At 40.5% G+C, this 20,459-nt stretch overlaps 2 protein-coding genes across 3 annotated transcripts; one reads left to right on the top strand and one right to left on the bottom strand.

Moving 5' to 3' along the window:
- Positions 1–1,649: 1,649 nt before the first annotated feature.
- Positions 1,650–13,141, top strand: fam114a1 (family with sequence similarity 114 member A1). Of its 2 annotated transcripts, none has more exons than XM_020641875.3 (13): positions 1,650–1,714; positions 3,838–4,164; positions 4,530–4,614; positions 4,739–4,998; positions 5,901–6,035; positions 6,205–6,357; positions 6,440–6,581; positions 7,923–8,008; positions 8,969–9,205; positions 9,336–9,475; positions 9,557–9,629; positions 10,437–10,490; positions 11,655–13,141. In XM_020641875.3, exons 2-13 carry the CDS (start codon positions 3,844–3,846, stop codon positions 11,778–11,780), a joined length of 1,812 nt encoding a protein of 603 aa, XP_020497531.2. In that variant the 5' UTR covers positions 1,650–1,714; positions 3,838–3,843; the 3' UTR covers positions 11,781–13,141. The 2 variants fall into 2 exon arrangements, with proteins under 2 accessions (XP_020497531.2, XP_020497530.2); XM_020641874.3 differs by having other exon boundaries at positions 6,440–6,620.
- On the bottom strand, positions 12,727–20,453 carry si:dkey-192k22.2 (uncharacterized). Its single transcript, XM_020641876.3, has 10 exons — positions 20,211–20,453; positions 19,365–19,649; positions 17,951–18,253; positions 16,627–16,737; positions 16,475–16,528; positions 15,335–15,370; positions 15,185–15,223; positions 15,054–15,086; positions 14,905–14,952; positions 12,727–14,499 (listed from the first exon to the last, which is right to left on the bottom strand). Exons 1-10 carry the CDS (start codon positions 20,296–20,298, stop codon positions 14,438–14,440), a joined length of 1,059 nt encoding a protein of 352 aa, XP_020497532.2. The 5' UTR covers positions 20,299–20,453; the 3' UTR covers positions 12,727–14,437.
- Between the last annotated feature and the right edge of the window lie 6 nt (positions 20,454–20,459).

The following is a 20,459-nucleotide window of genomic DNA, read 5'->3' as shown; positions in this document are numbered from 1 at the left end:
TCGAGGCGAGGTGAGAGGATTCACTGCTGCCCACTTCCGGGTTCGTTTAAACCCTCTCAGAGTCTTCAGTTGAACGTGTTGTCGCTCCCTTGTTACTTTATTCACAAGTTTTCATTGAATGTTAAATCTTGATTGCCTTATTTAAGAGCCCACATAGTTGTAGCCTAACAAGTAATTATTTTGTACATATTGCGCACACAGATTAAATGATCTAATAGTGATAATATATCATATGCTATGTCAATAAATTCGCGAAACGTCACTGTAAAAGCAGCATTGGGGTCATAGTTGACTGTATTTTTCTGATAAATTACACTGAATTTTGTGGCAGCAAACAAATAGACAAGCAGGAGCTAATCTTAAATAATTGTAATAATTACAGATATAGTCATTTATAACCCAGCTGCAAACTTACGGTGATAATGAAGCTCATTCAGATAGTTGTCTTCTCCATTGTTTTCAGAATCTTGTTGATGGTAGAAACACAATGTGACAGGTTACAGCCTCCTCATAGCTGAATCCTTGTCACTGACATAATCTACCCTCTTCCTCGTTTCTTAGCAATAAAAAATATATTCTGTATTGTGCTGATTACCTTTAGGGCTTTTGATCAGACACATGAGTAGTTAAGACTTGTAACTCCTAGACAGGAAAGTCAAGAAAAGCGTGTTCGCTGTTGCACAAACAAATCAGAATGCACGATAAGCAGGTAAAAGGCCTATTTCTAAGTAACATTGCATGGAAGAAAACAAAGGTCAGGTTTACATTTTTTAATTACTAAAAAACTAATAAGTCTAGAGACAAAAACATTATAAATCTGTGATAAAGACCAAAGCATCCTGTAATTACTTCATTGGTGTATCAAAGGTATGGAGTGCAAAAGTGATGTCTAAACATCTGCAGTTAAGCTGTATGGTAAGAATTAAGAACAAAAAAGTAAGAACATTTAATCAATTATCAGACTGTTTGAACTTACTTGAAGGCTGAAATCAGCTGGGATCAAATGAACAGAAGTCAATTCCTAAAGTTAAAGATTGTCATCCTCAGAAGTGAGAAACAAGTCTTTTTCTTCACGTATCAAACGTTGGATATAAAATGAATCCTGAGTGTGTCAGCTGGATGAAATTAAAGAATATGATACATTTAACTTAAACCTTTTTACTCAAATGTGCTAAAACATAAAAGATGAAAAGACAGTATAGCTAAAGTAAGATCAATAAAATAAAAATGTTTTAAACTAGACAATCAGTCGCCCTTATACATAAGGTATTAAAACAATAGGCTGTGATGGCCTGCAGCTAAATTTTATTTTATTTTAATTTTTTTTAAATTATGTGTTTTGTTAAATAATGTCTTGTGAAAGAGGGTCAGATTATAGGCTATAAAATACTTAATTTTGCTCCTTTTTATCCTAAGATTTGAGATTTTATGTTTATATTGAATTGTATTGTTTGGTCTATGAATGAAGTTAACTTACAAACACATAAACCAATACTTTTTTTTTTTGCATTTTCATTGTGAGTAACTATTAATTTCGTTACTTCTTTGTCGTGGAAAAGAGAGGAAATTTACTGCACAGACAGGTTAAAAAAAAAAAACCCAGTCGTCGCTGCTGCAGTGACTTCTCTTGCCTGTTGTCACTCTTTGGTTCAGTCACCTACCGGCCTGCCGACGTGGCGGGGCGGAAGAGGAGCTGCTGGCTGGCACCAAACGGGTGAGCTGCGCTGTCACTTACACAAAAACAAACCTCTCTTTTAGCTTTTTTAAACTTTCTTCTTTACTGAAAACAACTGGGACAGACACAGTTCTGCAGCGAGAACTTGTACAAGACTTTACAGAAACGGCTGCAGTGTTGAAAATGAGTTTGTATGACTCGTTTTGGGGAGATGACAATCCTGCCTGAATAATAGTTTAATTGTCATATCGGCTCTCCAATACAACAGAGGTGTTATTGACTGTTTTCTTTTCAACATGTTCTGCATGTTGTCACAGTGTAATGTTGTCTAATAATGTAAAAAAAAATAATGCCTGAAGGGGTTTTGGCCTACGAGGAGAATATGACTCATATGACTGTGTGTGATTGTTTTAATGTTAAATAGTTTGCATGAGTTACAAGCTTCTATTTTAAAATTCATGGATTAAGTGTTAAAATTAAACTTTAACAACCCCCGGATTAAAAACAGGAAAATAGTGACATTACACTGACTGTGCTTTATTATCTTTTTATTTTTTTATTCTGGACAAATGTGTCACTGATGGTAGCCTGCAGGATTATTTAGTCATTTCTAAAGCGCACATTTTGTCAGAGATCATAACGCTTTGCTGACTGACGTTTTGTTGTCAGGAAACAGCCTTAAACAAACTTAATAATGGAAAACCTTAGAATGACATATATATATGATGTGGATGCATGTGCAGCAACTAACCACTAGGTGGCGACATTTAACGAGCCATTTAATGAGAACAGAACAGACGACGTGAGGCTAAAATTGGCCTCAATATTTGCATGTCATGCAAACAACAAACTCATTTGTGTAACACAGTTATAAATGCGTCACTATTGCTCCTTTAATGAAGATGAGTGATGTCCTCTGAAACAGTAGGGAAATGAATTGCAAGTAAATATGCACTACTTTCAGAAAACCTTTTGTTGTTTTACAAAAGTATATGTACTGTACTTTAAAGTCAGATTTAAAGCAGTACATCTTGTTTCTTTAACCTTTATTTATCCAGGTAATACCAGCGTGATTAGAGATCTCAGCAGAATAGCAGCAACACAAACACTTAAACGCAAACAGTGCAGATTTCATCATAAAATCATCAGCTTATACAGAAAGTTTGGATTCAAGACTCTTCACTGAGGATTTAAAAACATTCAGGGTAACTAAGTTTTATAATCAGATTGCAGATTTTTCAGAGCAAAAGTTGCAGAAAACTTAACTTTTTAACTTTGGGAGCAACAGATTGCACAAAGTCAAATGATCATATTTGTAGCTGAGTGAATTAAATCATATTTTCTGCCACAGTATTTAGAGACCTCATATATGTAGAGTCACTACAACATTAAGCATAACATATTACAACCTAATCCAAAGTACATTTTATAAAAGCAAATAAAGAAGTTTGGAATAAAAATAAAGGAAAGTCCTGCACGGTAAGGTGCTGTTAACACACTGTAAAGGGAGATTTATGCAGAAATGTTGAATAATTCAGTGATCTGCACGTCTTTAACATTTTAACTTTGTGCTGTGATCAGGTGTCAGAGCACGCTAATGACTATTTTTTTTACATTTTTTAGAAATGAAGGTAATGAGTGTTTTGAAGTAAAGAATGAATGCTTATGAATAGTTGATTCACTAGTTTGTTCAACGACATAATCATTAATATTTTCTTTGGAACAATGAATTAAGTCAATATTCAAGAACGATAATCTCAAACATTCAAATGTATTTATTCATCTAAAATAGGGACTGTGCACATTAATGAACTTAAACATGTAAATAAACCAGATTGTAACCATAGAGGCTGATTTCCATTTCTAGTCCCTTGGCAGGTCGGTGGTACATGTATATAAATTTACATAAAACCACAATGACAAACAAAAAACAAACAACAACATATGTGTACATCAGTTGACTGAGACATAAATTCTCTGGTTTTAATGTGAGGACGTCCCATTAGACACAGGGAACTTGTTCTGGGCATTTCTAATCTTCACGGAGGGAGATATGAAGAAAATAGTCCCAGCTTTCATTTTTCATTTTTTAAATGTTTGGTTATCATCAGACGTGGCAGCAACACAGATTGAACTAAAATCAAAGGTCTCTCCTCTTCCAGATCAACATGTCCCAGGCCGCCTGCCCCGACACGGACCTCTTGGTTGACATCACACCTCCACCTGTCCAGCCTCCTCCCCCTGACTCCACTCAGGATGTCCCAGCATCCCTCACTCCTCCGCCCTCGGCCCCTCTGCAGTCTGCTCTGACCCCTGAGAGTGTCGTCCCTCCACAGCCCGTCGAGGACACGACCACAGAGGACACTGAGACTAACACCTCTCAGGGTCAAACTGACCAACCAGAGGCTGCGGCTGAGGGTCAGGTGATTGTGTGTGACCAACCAGTGAGCCTGGAGGCTGACGCAGAGGCAGCAGAGGAAAATGAAGAGGTTTGTGGCAACCTAGATATGATGATAGTAAAACAGAAGTCCTAGGCTCGACGAAAGTGATGAAAACATTTCCATCACAGAAAGTTTTCTCATTTCATCCAGAGACTCTCCTCCTGCTCCCGGCTGCTCTCGTCTCACTGCATGTAAATGGCTTCAGTGTTGAATGCCTATTTCTCTGTCTAGCCAATCGGATAGTGTTATGGAAAGGACATCAGCGTTCAGAAAATAAAATGTTGATACAGATAATTGTATTATTGTTGTATTATTGGATACTTCTGCAACTAGTAGTCCTTAAAATGCAATTAAAACTTGATGTTTTGAACCTGAGCTGTGATGTGAATGTGTTTTGTGTTTTGTGTGTGCAGAGGTCTCTTCAGGAGAAAGAGAAAGTTTGGGGAGGTTGGGGTTCATGGGGGAAATCTCTCCTGAGCAGTGCCACCTCCTCAGTGGGTGAGTCCTCTGATGATATTTTCTATTCACCACCTAACATTTACTCCTAATCGTTTGATCTACCTCTGTTCCTCCTGATGTCTTTGGTCTCTTTACCTTTGTGTGTGTGTGTGTGTGTGTGTAGGGCAGAGCTTGACCTCAGTGAAGGTGAAGGCAGGGGAGGCTCTGCGTCTCAACAGGACTTCAGTAGGAGAGGAGGTGCGAGAGGAGGAGGAGGAGGGGGGGGAGGAGGGAGCAGAGGGGAAGAGAGAGGAAGGAGGAGGAGAGAGAGGAGGAGAGAGAGGAGGAGACACTGACCCGTCCAGCTCTGCAGAATCCTCTGGCAGCGCTGCAGCTCCAGGCAGGGGCGTCTTCTCTTCTATCACACACGCGGTGCAGAACACAGTGAGTCCACACACACACACACACACACACACACACACACACACACACACACACACACACACACACACACACACAAACTGTCTGATAATAATACAATATTATGTCTACTGTCTTGTTGTTGTGCCTCCCCTATTGTCATTTTTTTTATTAGTCAATTTATTGAACATGTTAAGAAAATACAACACAAAATAAAAAGGAAAAAAAACAAAACAAAAAAAACAAACTGGATCCATAGCAACAAATAAATAACTCAAATAATATAGAACAGGTTCAAAAGGGATAGGACGAAGTTAAAAACTTTTCTGGTTGTACCCCTTCTTATTTTTGTGCATTATTCACAGAAAAATAAAAATGTTTTCATCAATCAGTGTGTGATGTTGGACTTGTTGGCCAAAACAAATGAAGTTTTTAGACAAAACAACAAGACCATTAGCCAAGAAATAACCAAATAGAAAAACAGAAAGTCGCTGCTCCAGGTCATATCTATTCAATATTTGATTCCTGAAGAGTTTTTTTTAGTTTAAATATAGTGTTGCATTTTTCAGCTCGTCATCACAGTTATTCCACGGACTAACACCCTTAGTTGTTACGCAGTGAAGTTTTGCTTTAGTTCTGATTGGTGGTTTCTTGAATATCCAGGTTCCTCTCAACTTATGTTTGCTTTCTCTCGATTGGATACCATGAGGCAATTGCTGATACTTTGCTTTGTCCATAATTTGAATAGTTTTATCGTCAATCAAATCTTGAAATTTTAGCGTTCTTAGTTGATTAAAAAATGGATTTGTTGGCTCTCTGTAAGTGGTTTTATTTTCATGCTTGGTAGTATTTTTTTTATTAACTTTCAAATAGTTCCCTGTTTTGTTCCTGATCTCTCTGGTGATGTGCTGACTCTCCTCTCTCAGGGTAAGTCTGTGATCAGCGGAGGGTTGGATGCCTTGGAGTTCATTGGAAAGAAGACAATGACCGTTCTTGCCGAGAGTGACCCGGGTTTCAAAAAGACCAAGACCCTGATGCAGAAGACTGTGTCGCTGAGCCAGGCAGGCAGACACACAAACACTCAGATAAATCATTTAAAACTAGAGTATTATAAATGCATACATACCTACATTATTGTTCCTCAGTGATAACACACGCTCTGTCACCTCTCTACATGTGAACGCTGCAGCTGTGTCATTCAGTGGGGTTTTTTTTGTGATTTTTCTTTAGATGTTGAAGGAAGCAAAAGAGAAGGAGCGTGCACGTCTGGGTAACCAGCCAATAAGTGAGCACACAGCTCACTACGGTATTCTGTTTGACGACTACCAGGGCCTGTCCCACCTCGAGGCTCTGGAGATCCTGTCCAATGAGAGCGAGGGAAAGGTAGGCAACAGAAGATCGGCGATCAAATCTGAGTGAGGTTTTAAAATGAGATTAGAGTCACTGAAGTGTTCCGCTCTCTCAGGTCCAGGCCTTCCTCTCCTCCCTGACCGAAGAAGAACAGGACGAGGCGAAGAAGGAGCTGATTTTTATCAAGGACATCTTCATAAAGCGAGAGGAGCAAGAGGAGAAAGAAGGAGAAGACGAAGGACAGACGAAGGATAACGGTGATCTAAGTTCACAATTACACTGTTCTACCCCTCTATGTGAGTGAGAGGAACGACCTGGAGGTAGAGGAGGTCCCTGAGCACCGACACACGACCAGTTTTTTTTTCTAACTTTCATACAGATGTTAATCCTGATACTGCATCAGATGATCGCAAACAGAGGTTACATTTCACTTTGGTTGAAACTCGAGTTTAAAATTTACAAGTAATGGGACCAGAAAAAAGGGACTTTCTTCAATTCTTGATCAAGTGGAATATGGATCAAGTTAGGCAACAAAACCAACTAAACTATGAAGTTTTCAAATTAGTTTGAACTCAATGTTACAAAAGCAACCGATGTCAGTGTTTCCCACAAGTAGACAAAACCCAGGCGGGCCACCCGGGTGTATTATGACTGTGCAAGAATAAGTCCGACCATTTTTAATTTATTCAAAACATAAATTGCAGGAGAGCGGGAGAGAGTCAGAGACCCTACATCCCTCCTGTAAAGACACCAATTAAGGTGCAGTGCTCATGTTAAAACTGAAGCTTTCCTTGTTTCAACATTTTGATCCTCACACCACCCTACAGAGCGGGGACATGATGCTAACTGCTCTTAATCTGCAACATCATTATTAAAAACAGCATTTTATTTGTAGAGTATAGTGTAGAGAACCTGTTAGCGGTGTTTAGCTCCAGACCTGATGTTGTCGTCTCTCCTGACAAAGTAAAAATGTTCTACCAAAGCAGATTCAGAGTGGAGGCAGTGGAGCAGTGAAGGCTAGTTTTGGTTTGAATCATATCTCGCCTCGTCGTTCTATGTCATTCAAACTCATATAGGTATGTAGCCTATGTGAGGCTACAGAGACACCAGCAGTGAAGAGCTCACACCACACGGATGTCTCTTTTGGGATTTTGAACACGGTGTCTGGTCCAGTGTTGGTGTTCAGGGGCCGCCGACACGTTTACATGACATTCAGAGCAAAAGCAACAAAAACAATCTGCCAGATCAAGATGATAAATTTTGCTTTCTTGCTGCAAACACGAAGCTCTAACCATAAATGATGTGCTCGAGTTAACAATTAATTCGGCATGAAAATAAAATTGAGAAGTGCAGCAAATCTCTGCTGCGCTGCTTGCTGAAGGCGAACGAGAATGTTATAATTAAGATCTCAGCATGGGGCGAAACAGTGCATGCTGATCAAATCTGCTTCCTCTGACAGTGTGTGCATGTTTGGCTTATACAGAAGCAGTCTAAACATAGGTGAGCTGACATGATGTGTGTGTGTTTGTGTGTGTGTGTGTGTGTGTGTGTGTGTGTGTGTGTGTTTGTGTGTGTCTGTCCATCTGTGACTCTCGTAGCAGCGGACGGCGAGGAGTTTGTGAGCATTCTCACTGAGCTGCTGTTTGAGCTTCATGTTGCTGCAACTCCAGACAAACTCAACAAGGTGAGTCACACACACCTTACCTTATTTCACCATTTTAAACTACATGTTACTACAACCCAGAAAATCAGTTGAGGAATTCAGGAAATAATCAGCAGAGTGGCCATCAAGAAAACAACCAAACGTTTCAGTTATACATTTAATTTTTAGAAATATGCATATTTTAAAGGTCACATATTCTCCTCCTTTTTGACACGATTAAATAAGTCTCAGAGCGCCCCACAACATGTCTGTGAAGGTTCTAAATCCACTCTGATCCTGTATTTGATCACGCCTATAAACCCCTCTATTTCAGCCCTGCTCAGAACAGGCTGTTTCTGTGTCTGTACCTTTAAATATGTAAATGAGCTGTGTCTGACCACGCCCCCTCTCTGGAAGGGCTCCAGTTTTCTTGCTCCTTGTCCTATTGTTTACGGTGAGAAGGCAGACTCAGAGGGCTGTGGGAGTGTCACCCACCTGGGGGAGGGGTTACTGCCCTTTGTGATGTCATGAAGGGAAAATCTCCAAACAGCCTATTTGAGCACACATTTTCTGAAAAGTGGAGCAGGGAAGAGACGGAGAGGATGGACTTTTCTCATAATTAGGGGGTTTGTAAACAGACTAGGGACACATTAGTGTTCTAAAAACATTGTAAAGTGTATTTTGTAGAATATGTGACCTTTAACTTTAAACCCCTCCAAACAGATCCCGTAATAAATCCTACAAAATGTCCGCACATTGGAGACTTTTTGAGAGTTTTCTCTCTCATATTAGATTCACGCTATTCTTTCATGCAGCTGCTCCCTCCTGCTGCTGTCTCAAAGTAATATATAAGTTACCATCTTTGAAGTCCTTCTGAATATTGAAATTCACATATAGAAACCTTCATTAGCATATAATCGTGTGCATGCATCTGATTAGCATACATCAGGATGGCGATCTCTCAGCGAGCAGAGCTGATGGGTGGTAATTATGCATCTCCAGGCTCGCAGGAGGGCCCATGATTGGGTGAGCGAGGTGGAACAGGCTGTCACTACGGAGACAGTTGGCAGGGAAACGCAGGACCTGCAGGGAGGAGAGGCCTCACCTGAAGAGACTGAAAACGAGGAGAAGAAGAAGCAAGAAGGAGAAGAGCAAAAGGAGGAGAGCGGCGGGGGGGAGGAGATGAACGGAGAAGACGAGGAAAGGAAGGAGAAAGAGGAGGACCCGAGATCTGTGGAGGTGAGGTCATCTCAACATCACCAAAGTTTTTAAATGAAACCTCCCTATCCTTCTGTTGTTCCACTTTGCTTTCATATAGTTTATTTATTTATTATATTATGTGTGTGTGTGTGTGTGTCCCTCTCTGCAGGCTGTCTACCTGTCATCAGTGAGCAGTTTGGCAGAAGTGACAGCTCGCAGTATCGAGCAGCTCCACAAGGTGGCAGAGCTCATCCTCCACGGTCAGGAGCTGGAGAAACCAGCCAGAGACCAGGCGCACATCCTCACCAGGTGTGTGTGTTTGTGTGTGTGTGTGATGGGCTCATATATAACAGATATTAAATGTGCTAAAATCTCAATTTTTAATCCCAGGTTGACGTGTGCCATGTGTAAGGAGGTGCAGTGTTTGGCCAAGAAGTTCTCTGACACGCTGCTTTTTGTCGGGGTAGGTGAGAGGCATCGTGTTTGTGTGAACAGTGGTCGTGTTAAAGGATAAGACTGGTGTTATTTATTTTTTTTCTACTGTTAGCAAATCCCATAAAAGGTTTTAAAGCAGGAATGTATTAATCTGCTACAATACTCTGCGACTTCCCCACCCAGTGTCGGAGCTCATCCCTGAGCCTGTCAGCTCACCAGGTCCCAATGAAAACACACAAAAGCATAAAAATATGATTTCTTTAAAGTCATCTTTGCATTTGTTTGGGACTATTTTCTTCTTCTGTGTATTTATACAAACATCTTCCTCTGCTGAGTTCCTCCCACGGAGGGATGTATTTGTGGGATTAAATAAACGATTAATAATGGTTTTGATTTGGTTTCTTTGAAACATGGAGGATGTTTTAACCCCTTCATAGAATAATGTTCAAATCCAACACTGTCTATTTTAAAAGTGAGAGGAACACATCCCTTATTTTCACACTTCATCTGTTGACTGTTACAAGGAAGCCTAATGAGACATTCAGTCAGACAACAATACTTGTTGCATGTCCTCATTTAAGCTTCAAGTGCCTTGTTGGTGAGGAAGCAACAAGCATAGCCTTCAATAATAATAATAATAATAATAATAAGGGAAAATGTTCTTTAGTCAAATTTTGTAGTTCAACTATATCAATTATCAACAATCTTGGTATATAATGGAGGTCCATCATTAATATTACACTTTTTATTTAGTTTGTGTTCCTGTAAAAAGAAAACAACTGAACATGTAAACACGCCTCTTATTGAAACTGTCACATCTTTGTTTCTCTCTCAGGGTCAGAGGAAAGCAGAGGAGCTGACTCCGCTGATAGACAGTGTGCAGCTAGAGGTGAGAGGCACAGATTTCACCTTAGACCATTTTGTCTGTTATAAACATAGAGGGGCGCCGCCAGGAATTCTTGGCCCCAAGAAAAGTTATTACAATGGCCCAAACCGACCCTGCACAGTTGCTATATAACCACACCTGCATTATGGAAAATTTACATTAAAAGCTTAGCAATACAAAGGCTACCTGGATGAAACTGTTTTGCATTAAAAACAAAAAAAAAGAAAAAGAAATCAGTGCAGTGTAATTAACATCTTCATATATGGTGACAGGTTAATCATTTAATATACAAAAAACCCCAAATCTTTCATCTTTTAGGCCCCCTGTCAATCATGGGCTCTCAGAATCGTCCTACATTTTCTTCCCTTATAAAGCGCCCCTGTCAACATATGTCGAATGAAGTTAGTGATGTAGGCGTCTCAGTGTAATGTGTACTGCTGCGGATTGAAACTGACCGTGTTTAGTTTGTTAAAGGCAACAATGTGAGACCTGCAAAAGCTCCGGTGAGGAGATTTTAGCTGGTTATGAAAGAGACTGAAGTTTATACTGTTGTCACTTTGTCATCTACAAAAGCAAATAAGACCATTAAAGGGCCACTATGTTCATTTGGTAGTGAAATTTGAAAGTTAGAGAAGAAAAACTATTATATTCTATAATTTCTAAACTAAATACACAAACTTTATTCAAAGGGAAAAATGGGTCCCTGAACACTGTTTGGAGCTAAAAAAAAAACTACCAGGAGAGTTACGATTTCACTGTTGTGGGCCCCCCACCATAACTTCTCACATAGCATGTTATCTTCAAACAGTGTTACAGGGATCAAATTTTCCTCTGAGGACAGTTTGTGTATAGAGTTATGAACATATACCACATAATCTGTACACTTCTCCAACTTTCACATTTCTCTACCAAAACTACATAGTGCACCTTTAACATCAATATTGATCATTTCTATATGATTATTATGAATTCCTGAAATCGCTGCAGAGCATTAGGTGTTGGACGGCCAACTGTTTATTGGGATGAGAAATGATGATTGATTGATTGTATTTTATTTACCTGTCATGCACATAGGTGACCCACCCTCGTGGGTTTATAAGACACCAGATATTCAGTTGCAGTGGATCAACGAGCTGATTGGATGTTTTCTTGGTTTTCTGTCTGCAGGGCTCCAATAGCACGAACTACATCCAGAATGCATTTCAGCTGCTGCTTCCCGTCCTGCAGATCTCCCACATCCAGAGCCAACACAGTCAGCCCGACACAGAGCCCAGCACACAAACACAGCATTAACACACACACACAGACACACACCTGCTCACCTGCTCACCTGCTTGTCTTAATGTACTTATAATTGTACAGTAAATAAAATAGATTATAACAGATGAAGTGCTTTAAACTACATTAAGTGCCATAGCATCAGGCAGAAGAGGTTTTAAATATTACAATATCTAATTATACTCTGGTAGGTAACAGTTTAACAGACATGTACATGTAGAACTGTTACACACATTTGTGTCTCTTCCATGTTGTATCTCTGTGTTTTACTTTGATTTAGCAGTGCTAAGATATTCTTCTCTGATGAACCAAACAGAGATGATTTGAGTTTTTATCATCTCTAAAAGCTGAACCAAAAACAAAACTTACTCAAGTGCAGAATGTGTTGAAGGGATTTGACTTTAATGTATATTAAGCTTTCTTTGCACTCCTCGTGATCCGTAGTTATTCAAACGTTAGCGAGAGTTGACTAACACTAGTGAGCGGCCTGTTTCTCTAAAATGTTTAATGAAGTTTAAGAGTTCATGACTGTTTGATTTGTATGTTAAATTATGTGTGGGGACACTACCGTTTATGTCACTTAAATCCAGTTTGATTTGAAAGAAAAAGTGACGACATATTAACACACATAAGAAAATAATTAGTTCTGCCTTCTTCATTTTTTTGTACATTGCAGAGTGTATCATTTCATGTTGGTTAATTTATCTCTAATTATCTGATGTTGCTGCTACATTTAAAAAGTTGATTCTGGCTTTTTGTGAAAGTTTCCTTCATTGCTTTGGTGTTGACAGTGGGAACAGGAAAACAGCGAGCTTCTGGCACATTAAGTAATAAAAAAGAACCGCTTTAAAACCACAACAAGTCATTCAAACAGTGTGAATGTAAACCACTGGTCACGGCTGCTTTTGGGCTGCAGAATAAAGTCGTTAACACAAAAATAAATAAATCCTCGACTTTCAAGTTGATGGAGCAAATTTTGCTTTTTAATGAATTGGGACACAGTTGTTGAGTTTGAGCAGCAGTCCAAAGATTATCACAGTGAGTCTGATTTATTTAAATATATATATCTAGTGTTACATTTGCTCCTCGCTTCCAGTCACGACTCCTTTACTCCTCATCTTTACTTTTCCCTCCTCACTTTTAGAGATGAATATATGCAGGCAGGATAAATTATTAACAATAAAAAAACATGAGTTGGTCCTTTCAGACACCATCAGAGGCTGTTTGACAGAGTTACAAATGCCTTCAAAAATTTAATTAATTGTAATGTAAGATTAATGTTTGGAAGCCAAGTCATATTTTAGGATTTCCTCCTAATGAAACGGCCTTAATATGTTTGAGACAGAGATGTCAAAAATAAAGAAGAATAACTATTTCATGTGTCTCAGGTGTTTTTATTTCCATAGGTGGCAGGATGTTGAAGTAGTCATATTTCTTTTCCGTCACTGCTCCTCTGTCACCAGGTGTTCTCCTCTGTCTGCTCCTCTGTCACCAGGTGTGCTCCTCTGTCTGCTCCTCTGTCACCAGGTCTGCTCCTCTGTCACCAGGTGTTCTCCTCTGTCACCAGGTGTTCTCCTCTGTCACCAGGTGTTCTCCTCTGTCACCAGGTGTTCTCCTCTGTCACCAGGTGTTCTCCTCTGTCACCAGGTCTGCTCCTCTGTCACCAGGTGTTCTCCTCTGTCACCAGGTGTTCTCCTCTGTCACCAGGTCTGCTCCTCTGTCACCAGGTGTTCTCCTCTGTCACCAGGTGTTCTCCTCTGTCACCAGGTCTGCTCCTCTGTCACCAGGTGTTCTCCTCTGTCAGCAGGTCTGCTCCTCTGTCACCAGGTGTGCTCCTCTGTCACCAGGTGTTCTCCTCTGTCACCAGGTCTGCTCCTCTGTCTGCTCCTCTGTCACCAGGTGTTCTCCTCTGTCACCAGGTCTGCTCCTCTGTCACCAGGTGTTCTCCTCTGTCACCAGGTGTGCTCCTCTGTCACCAGGTGTTCTCCTCTGTCAGCAGGTCTGCTCCTCTGTCACCAGGTCTGCTCCTCTGTCACCAGGTGTTCTCCTCTGTCACCAGGTCTGCTCCTCTGTCACCAGGTGTTCTCCTCTGTCAGCAGGTCTGCTCCTCTGTCACCAGGTGTTCTCCTCTGTCACCAGGTCTGCTCCTCTGTCACCAGGTGTTCTCCTCTGTCAGCAGGTCTGCTCCTCTGTCACCAGGTGTTCTCCTCTGTCACCAGGTGTGCTCCTCTGTCACCAGGTGTTCTCCTCTGTCAGCAGGTCTGCTCCTCTGTCACTAGGTGTTCTCCTCTGTCACCAGGTGTTCTCCTCTGTCACCAGGTGTTCTCCTCTGTCAGCAGGTCTGCTCCTCTGTCACCAGGTGTTCTCCTCTGTCACCAGGTGTGCTCCTCTGTCACCAGGTGTTCTCCTCTGTCAGCAGGTCTGCTCCTCTGTCACCAGGTGTTCTCCTCTGTCACCAGGTCTGCTCCTCTGTCACCAGGTGTTCTCCTCTGTCAGCAGGTCTGCTCCTCTGTCACCAGGTGTTCTCCTCTGTCAGCAGGTCTGCTCCTCTGTCACCAGGTCTGCTCCTCTGTCACTAGGTGTTCTCCTCTGTCACCAGGTCTGCTCCTCTGTCACCAGGTGTTCTCCTCTGTCACCAGGTGTTCTCCTCTGTCACCAGGTGTGCTCCTCTGTCACCAGGTGTGCTCCTCTGTAAGGGAGGAAGTGGATGGATGGCCTCGATGATGCAGATTTTCTGTAAAGAAACAAGATTTAAAATATATATATATGTGTAGACTGAAGTTGAATAACGGTGAAGAGTCGTGGTGAAGTGAAGGAAAGTACTTTAATTTGCTGAACCGTTCTTTGGTAACAATACTAATTTCCAATTCAAGCTAGTTCCCATCTGAACTTCACTGTTTAAGAATAGTTTTTAGAGACTACTGTTTTTTTTTCAGGTTCAGATTTTAACATAAAATGATTTAATGTAGCCTAATGAGTTAGTTTTCTAAGGTGAAAAGTCTACCTTCACCAGCTTAAATATTGAATTTTCGAAAACTAGCATGATTTGATGACTAGCAAGTGGCATTCCCTACACAGCAAAACCGTTAGATTGTAACTTTTATCAAGAGCAGAGAACTTCCTGTTTGTCTTAAGTTACCTGTATAGATGTTGTCGACATTTCCATCCAGCAGAGTTTCTATGTCGTCTGAAAAATGATTTATTTAGATGACTATTAAAACAGAGAGTCACAGGAACATAATGATCAAAATGACCTCTGTATTAGTTCAAGTGTTTGTAAGTCCTTACCTTGAATGTCGACCTCTTGGATGGGTGAAAGTCCTGTCAATAGAAAAGTTGCCAAAGCACTTAAACCACAGCTTTACAAAAAAAAAAAAAAAATTCATCCAAACGGCGTGTGTGTGTATTTACAAACTGACCTGACCAAGAGTGGGACCCGTATGGCTGCAGGATCATTCCTTTCAGACGAGAGAAGGTCATCAGATTTTAAAGTGACTGAACATGAAATCATGCTTCAATAATCTTAAATGGTCTTAATGTGAAGTGATCGTTTAGAAAACATCAGTCACCTTTGTAAGTCATGTCTTCTGTTTGTGTCTCTCCATCTGGTTGAAGAATCATTAGAAACAAACATTATGTATATACATAAGGCGTATAATGACATACCGTAAAACTTTAATGGACAGCCCGGGCTGAGTCTATAAAAGAACCCTGACTTTATTGGGACAGGCATCAATACTAGACTGGCCCTTAATTATTTTCAAACAAAAGTTGTGCACAGAAAAAGATGGCAGAGACTTTAACATTGTAAATGTACACTAGAAAGAATATTCAAATGTGTACAATTTTTTTAAATTGAAAAATCATTGATTGGGTCTTATTTTGTCAGACATTCTGTCCGGGGGAGAAAGGGAGACACCCGCCTTGTAGTTACATTTTGAACCGCAAACTAATCAACACTAAATTCAAAGGGGCCTCTAATTGAGACCTGCCTTTATTTATTATCCAAACATGCGGCTACACCAGGCTAGTAAAAAGGACTGGGCCTTTGAGTAGGATGGGCTTTTGTTTGAAGTTTCACGATATTTCATAAAGAGGTACACAGTACACAGGTCTTATCTAAAATATCGTATAACTCTTTATTTGCAGAAAACTATTTATAATCCCGTGAGTGGAAAAACAGACCTTCCTTAAATGAAAGATAAGGTCAGAAAGAAAATCATAAACACGTTCAGTCCAGTTTCTTTGTCATAATCATCTTTTCAGGAAAGTTAAGAGTACATTTATTCAGTATTGAAATGATGAAAAGTGGGCTGACTTTAAGATTAACACCATATCCTCTGACTCTGGTATAGTGTCTTGATTGAATATAAAAACACTGAGCTTACAGGTTTAAGATTTTGTATGTGAGTTTTTAAGGTAAATACATGGATTAGAATAAAATAGTAAAGCATGCTTTATTGTCATGTCACAGACGTGCATGGAAATGTCAGTGCATTATCTCTCCGTGGTAATAAAGTTAAAAACAAACAAGAACAACAGATAAGTCTAAAAACGACCCACATTCATGCAGAACAACAGTCATAATAAATAGTAGGTTAAATGCACTTCAGTGGTGCTTTATACTGAAAGAGACCAAAGGAAAAATGTGAGGTAGAACGCTAGGTTTTGTTAGGAAATGAAATTTGAGAACACAAATGTAAATTTACCGTTTAACTGTTGGCTGGTGAGGTGGAAACCAACAGGCTGCCTCTTCGGCTTTCCTGATTAAAAAAAAATAAAAAAATGTTTAGTTATTCTTCAAAATAGCCAACCATCTGAATCACATGAGTTTGTATGGATGAGTATATTTGTGTCATACTGCAAAAGCATCTCCTCCAGTAGAATTCTCCGAGCACAGTAAAGAGCACAGCGAGCAGGAAGACGCCCAGCAGAGCCAGCCAGAGCACCCTGAACATACACCGCCACTCATCTGGAGGAGAGAGAGAGAGAGAGAGAGAGAAGGGAAAACAGAGACACGTTTTAGACCGGAAAAAAATCCAGGTTTGAAAATCTTTTCATTTCTCCACCCAATTTGTCAATTATTAAGATTACTCTGAAGTTTACAATGTCAGAGGACAAACTTAACAATTTTCCTGAGATACAATTGAGCTTAAACATTCTAGGAAATAAAACAAATAGGAGCAATAAAAGAGCAGCAAGTATGTTTCAGTTTGGTGGAAAAGGGCTTTCCTTTTAACAGCCTTTCCAACTGGAAAATGTGACTTTGTCGTTGTTTGTAAAATTGTGGGAGTGTTGGAGTGTCAGACAGAAAGTGTGCGAGCCAAAATCAATGCAGCCTTTACGATTCACTAGATAAAGATGAACCCTCTCATCACACAGTACAGAGAGAGGAAGTCAAGGCCAGAGACGAGAGAAGGAGATCCGAGGTAAATTTGTTCTATTGAAAAGAATGAGTCCACTTGGAACTGAGACACCAAATGGAAAATGATTGGATCATTTCTTTGTCTTTTCTCTTTCCTCCTCTCTCTATATGCCAGTCTGAAGCTGTTTTCACAAATGCACTCCCAAAAAAAATTCCACTAAATTTCAGGCAGGCTGTTTATTTGTGTATTTGATGTGAAGTTGTATGTTTTTTAAAGGAGCAATATGTAACTCTGACACCTGGTGTTTAAAATGGGTACTGCAGTCCAAACATTAGAGAGAGCTGTCTCCCCCCGCCCCCTCCTCTTTAGAGTTGGTGTGCACACAGGTTGCCATGTTCGCAGACACTGAAGCTTCAGTGTTTAGCCAGCTCTGCATCGGTCTGTAAATCTTTCTGCGTTCTGACCTCTCTCCATTTTTCAAAAGCATCTTCAATATTGATCCTAGTTTTACCCATCGACTGCAAAAATTAATCGTTAATTACAAAATCCGCCATCTATTACGGCAGGGGACAGCAGACGCCGCCATGCTGAAAATGTTGTTCTCGCAGTGGTTCACAACAACTTCACAGGGAAAATTTAACAGGGGGCTGGATGTAAAAATGTGAGTGATGTTATGTCTTAAGATCAGTTAAAGTCAGAGTGAAAACTTAAGCTGTTAACTTTCACACATGCTGCTGACTTCTGTACGTGTGAGAGTACAGCCACAATGACCACACAGAAAACAGAAAACAGAAAAAAGAATTTCTTTTTCACACCAACCTTTCTCTGTCCGTTTTCCTGGCAGCTCTTCTTTTGCTGTTGCATTCAAAACGGTTTGATTGGAGAGCCAGAGGAGACAGCGGCTTTGATTAGCGGACCTTGACTTTGGCACAACAGGGAGACAGCAGTAAAATGCCTTCAGCTGTCCTTCATCATGATCCTTCTCCTCTTCCTCCTCCTCGGCTCCCTCAATTGGGTGGAGGTGTAAGGAGCTGAGGTTATTGTGTCCGTACAAGGTGAGATTCAAGGTTTCTTCTTGTCTTAGTTGAAACTCCACTGACACCTCCAAATGTACCTTTAAACCTGTAAGAGAGAGAGAAAGAGAGAGAGGAAAGTGGTGTTGAAACATAACTAAACATTTTACTGTCATGCAAGCTAAATTCCCACGAAAGAACTGTGAATACAGTGAACGATCCGAAGCTGCAAATATTTTCAATCGGCAACTATCACAATCACCACTATCAGGGCTTTTTCATTTTCAAATCAAAAACAGTATCACAACATTTCAACTATCTAATCTTAATCCTTTAAGGACTCAAAAAGAAGATGCTTTTTTCAAAATCATGCTCAAACGTCTAACAAGAATGTAACGTGTTAGACAGAAATGCAAACAAAACAACTTGCAGCTTTTCTGCAAGACAGAACAAATACTTGATTTTAGCATAAGTCCCGCCCCTGACAAGGCAAAAAGCCAATCGTAGTTAAGGATTTTGGGATCACACCAGTGGTGGCCAATCAGATTGTGAAGGGGGCCCATGCCACCCCTGGTCACTCCTCTGGACGCGCCCCTGTTAACAGGTATAATGTGGGTATGTCCACATTTAAGTCCACTTACTAATTAGCACCACAATGCTGGGTATCTACAGTAACTTTTTATCACATTAGAAAATGTACTAATGAGTTGAACTTCCAAAGATGGACATTGAAGAACAGGTTTAAAAAAAAAAACAAACGAGGGTGTAACCAGACTTTAAGATTGAGCACATCCAGTGGCTGACATCACATACCTTATGTGTGTGTCTTTTAATAGTCTTACCTGAGATTGGTCATCACATTTTTAATTGTATTTTCTTTGTAATAGTTTATAAAAGTGTTCATGGCTGTGATGTAGCGATAAATAAAGTCAACGTTTCCAGAAACAACATTAATATATCATCCAGTATGTCCTGACAGTTGTTTTAGGAAAGCATAAACTAAAATGTAACCTGTATGATATTAATTCATTTATTTATTTATACATGACTGGAAATGATGACAAGTGAGAACTGAGAGCAGGGTGGGGCGGTGATATGTCGACTTAGCACATTTTTTTTACTCAATTCACTCGCACCTATATTTCTGACTCAATCCACTGTCGTATCTCTAATTAAAGGCATAAAAACCCCAAAACCTTTCAATAAAATTGTGAATATACCTGAGGATGAGATGTTCCTCTGTAACTCTGACATGTCCAAATCCGTTTCACACATGAACCAGCTCTTTTCTAGGTTTTCACCGTCTCTCCTGGAGTCTGTTGTGTTTCTTTGACTCTCATGTTCACAGGCCTGCTCCCACTTTTCTTGTGCTGGAATCTGTGAAGGGTCACATTTGCCGTCTCTCACAATGTCATTCTTCCGGATCTTTCCATCTTCCCCCCTCTTCACCTCATTCCCTGGCTCACAGGGTCGGTAGGGCAGGCAGAGGAAGTTCACTTTTGATGCTGGGAAAGAAGAGAAGGAGGAGAGAACAGAAAACTCAGAAGGATTTCTCAGCGGGAGTAGGCTGAGAGTGGGGGGGGGGGGAGAGAACAAAATGCTCTCAAGTCAAGAATCAGAGCGAAATCTGAAAATGGAAACTGTTGCCTCCAGTTTGTATCACACAACAACAGACACACGGGAGACGCACTCGAGAGGACATGAAGGCGAACATGTGCAGGAGTACAAAGGCCAGAGCAACATGCTCGCAAAAAGAGCACAAGCTTCTCAAGGCTACACAGTACACAGACGTTTTCTAAGCAGCTGTCAGTCAGAGTGTTGTGTAGCTATATTTGGGAAGACGAGTAGAAACCAGATAAAGTAAACTTAAAAAAGCCCTTTTCTTTAAAAGATGACCTTTCATATGAAGTTTGAACAAACCTTATTGAAAAACTGGGCCTCGATTCTTCCTTTTTTTTTTACGCCTCAAAATGTTGTGAAATTAAAGATAGTGAAGCATTCATGAGAACACACAAGGTCATACACGCACTCACAGTCCTGTATCTGAATCTGTGTGGATGACCCACCTCTGTACAACGTGAAGAACTCAGGCAGGCAGATGATGAAGGCGAGGATCACGAGGATGAGAATTCTAGTCAGTGCTGCTCTTGTCATGGTTGCACCATATGATCACAGACACACACGCCGACACAGGCATGACTTGCAGCTCGTGGTTCCTGCTTCCTTTCCTGGAAAACAAACGCATCCATTCACGCTCTGCCCATCAGAGTATAGTCTCCGACTGCCTGACAGCGTTGTTCATAATTCTCGTCGAG

The sequence above is a fragment of the Labrus bergylta genome, chromosome 1 (assembly GCF_963930695.1).
Source record: "Labrus bergylta chromosome 1, fLabBer1.1, whole genome shotgun sequence".
NCBI lineage: Eukaryota > Metazoa > Chordata > Actinopteri > Labriformes > Labridae > Labrus > Labrus bergylta.
The sequence above is the reverse complement of the archived record's forward strand: the minus strand, read 5'-3'. Positions and strand labels throughout refer to the sequence as shown.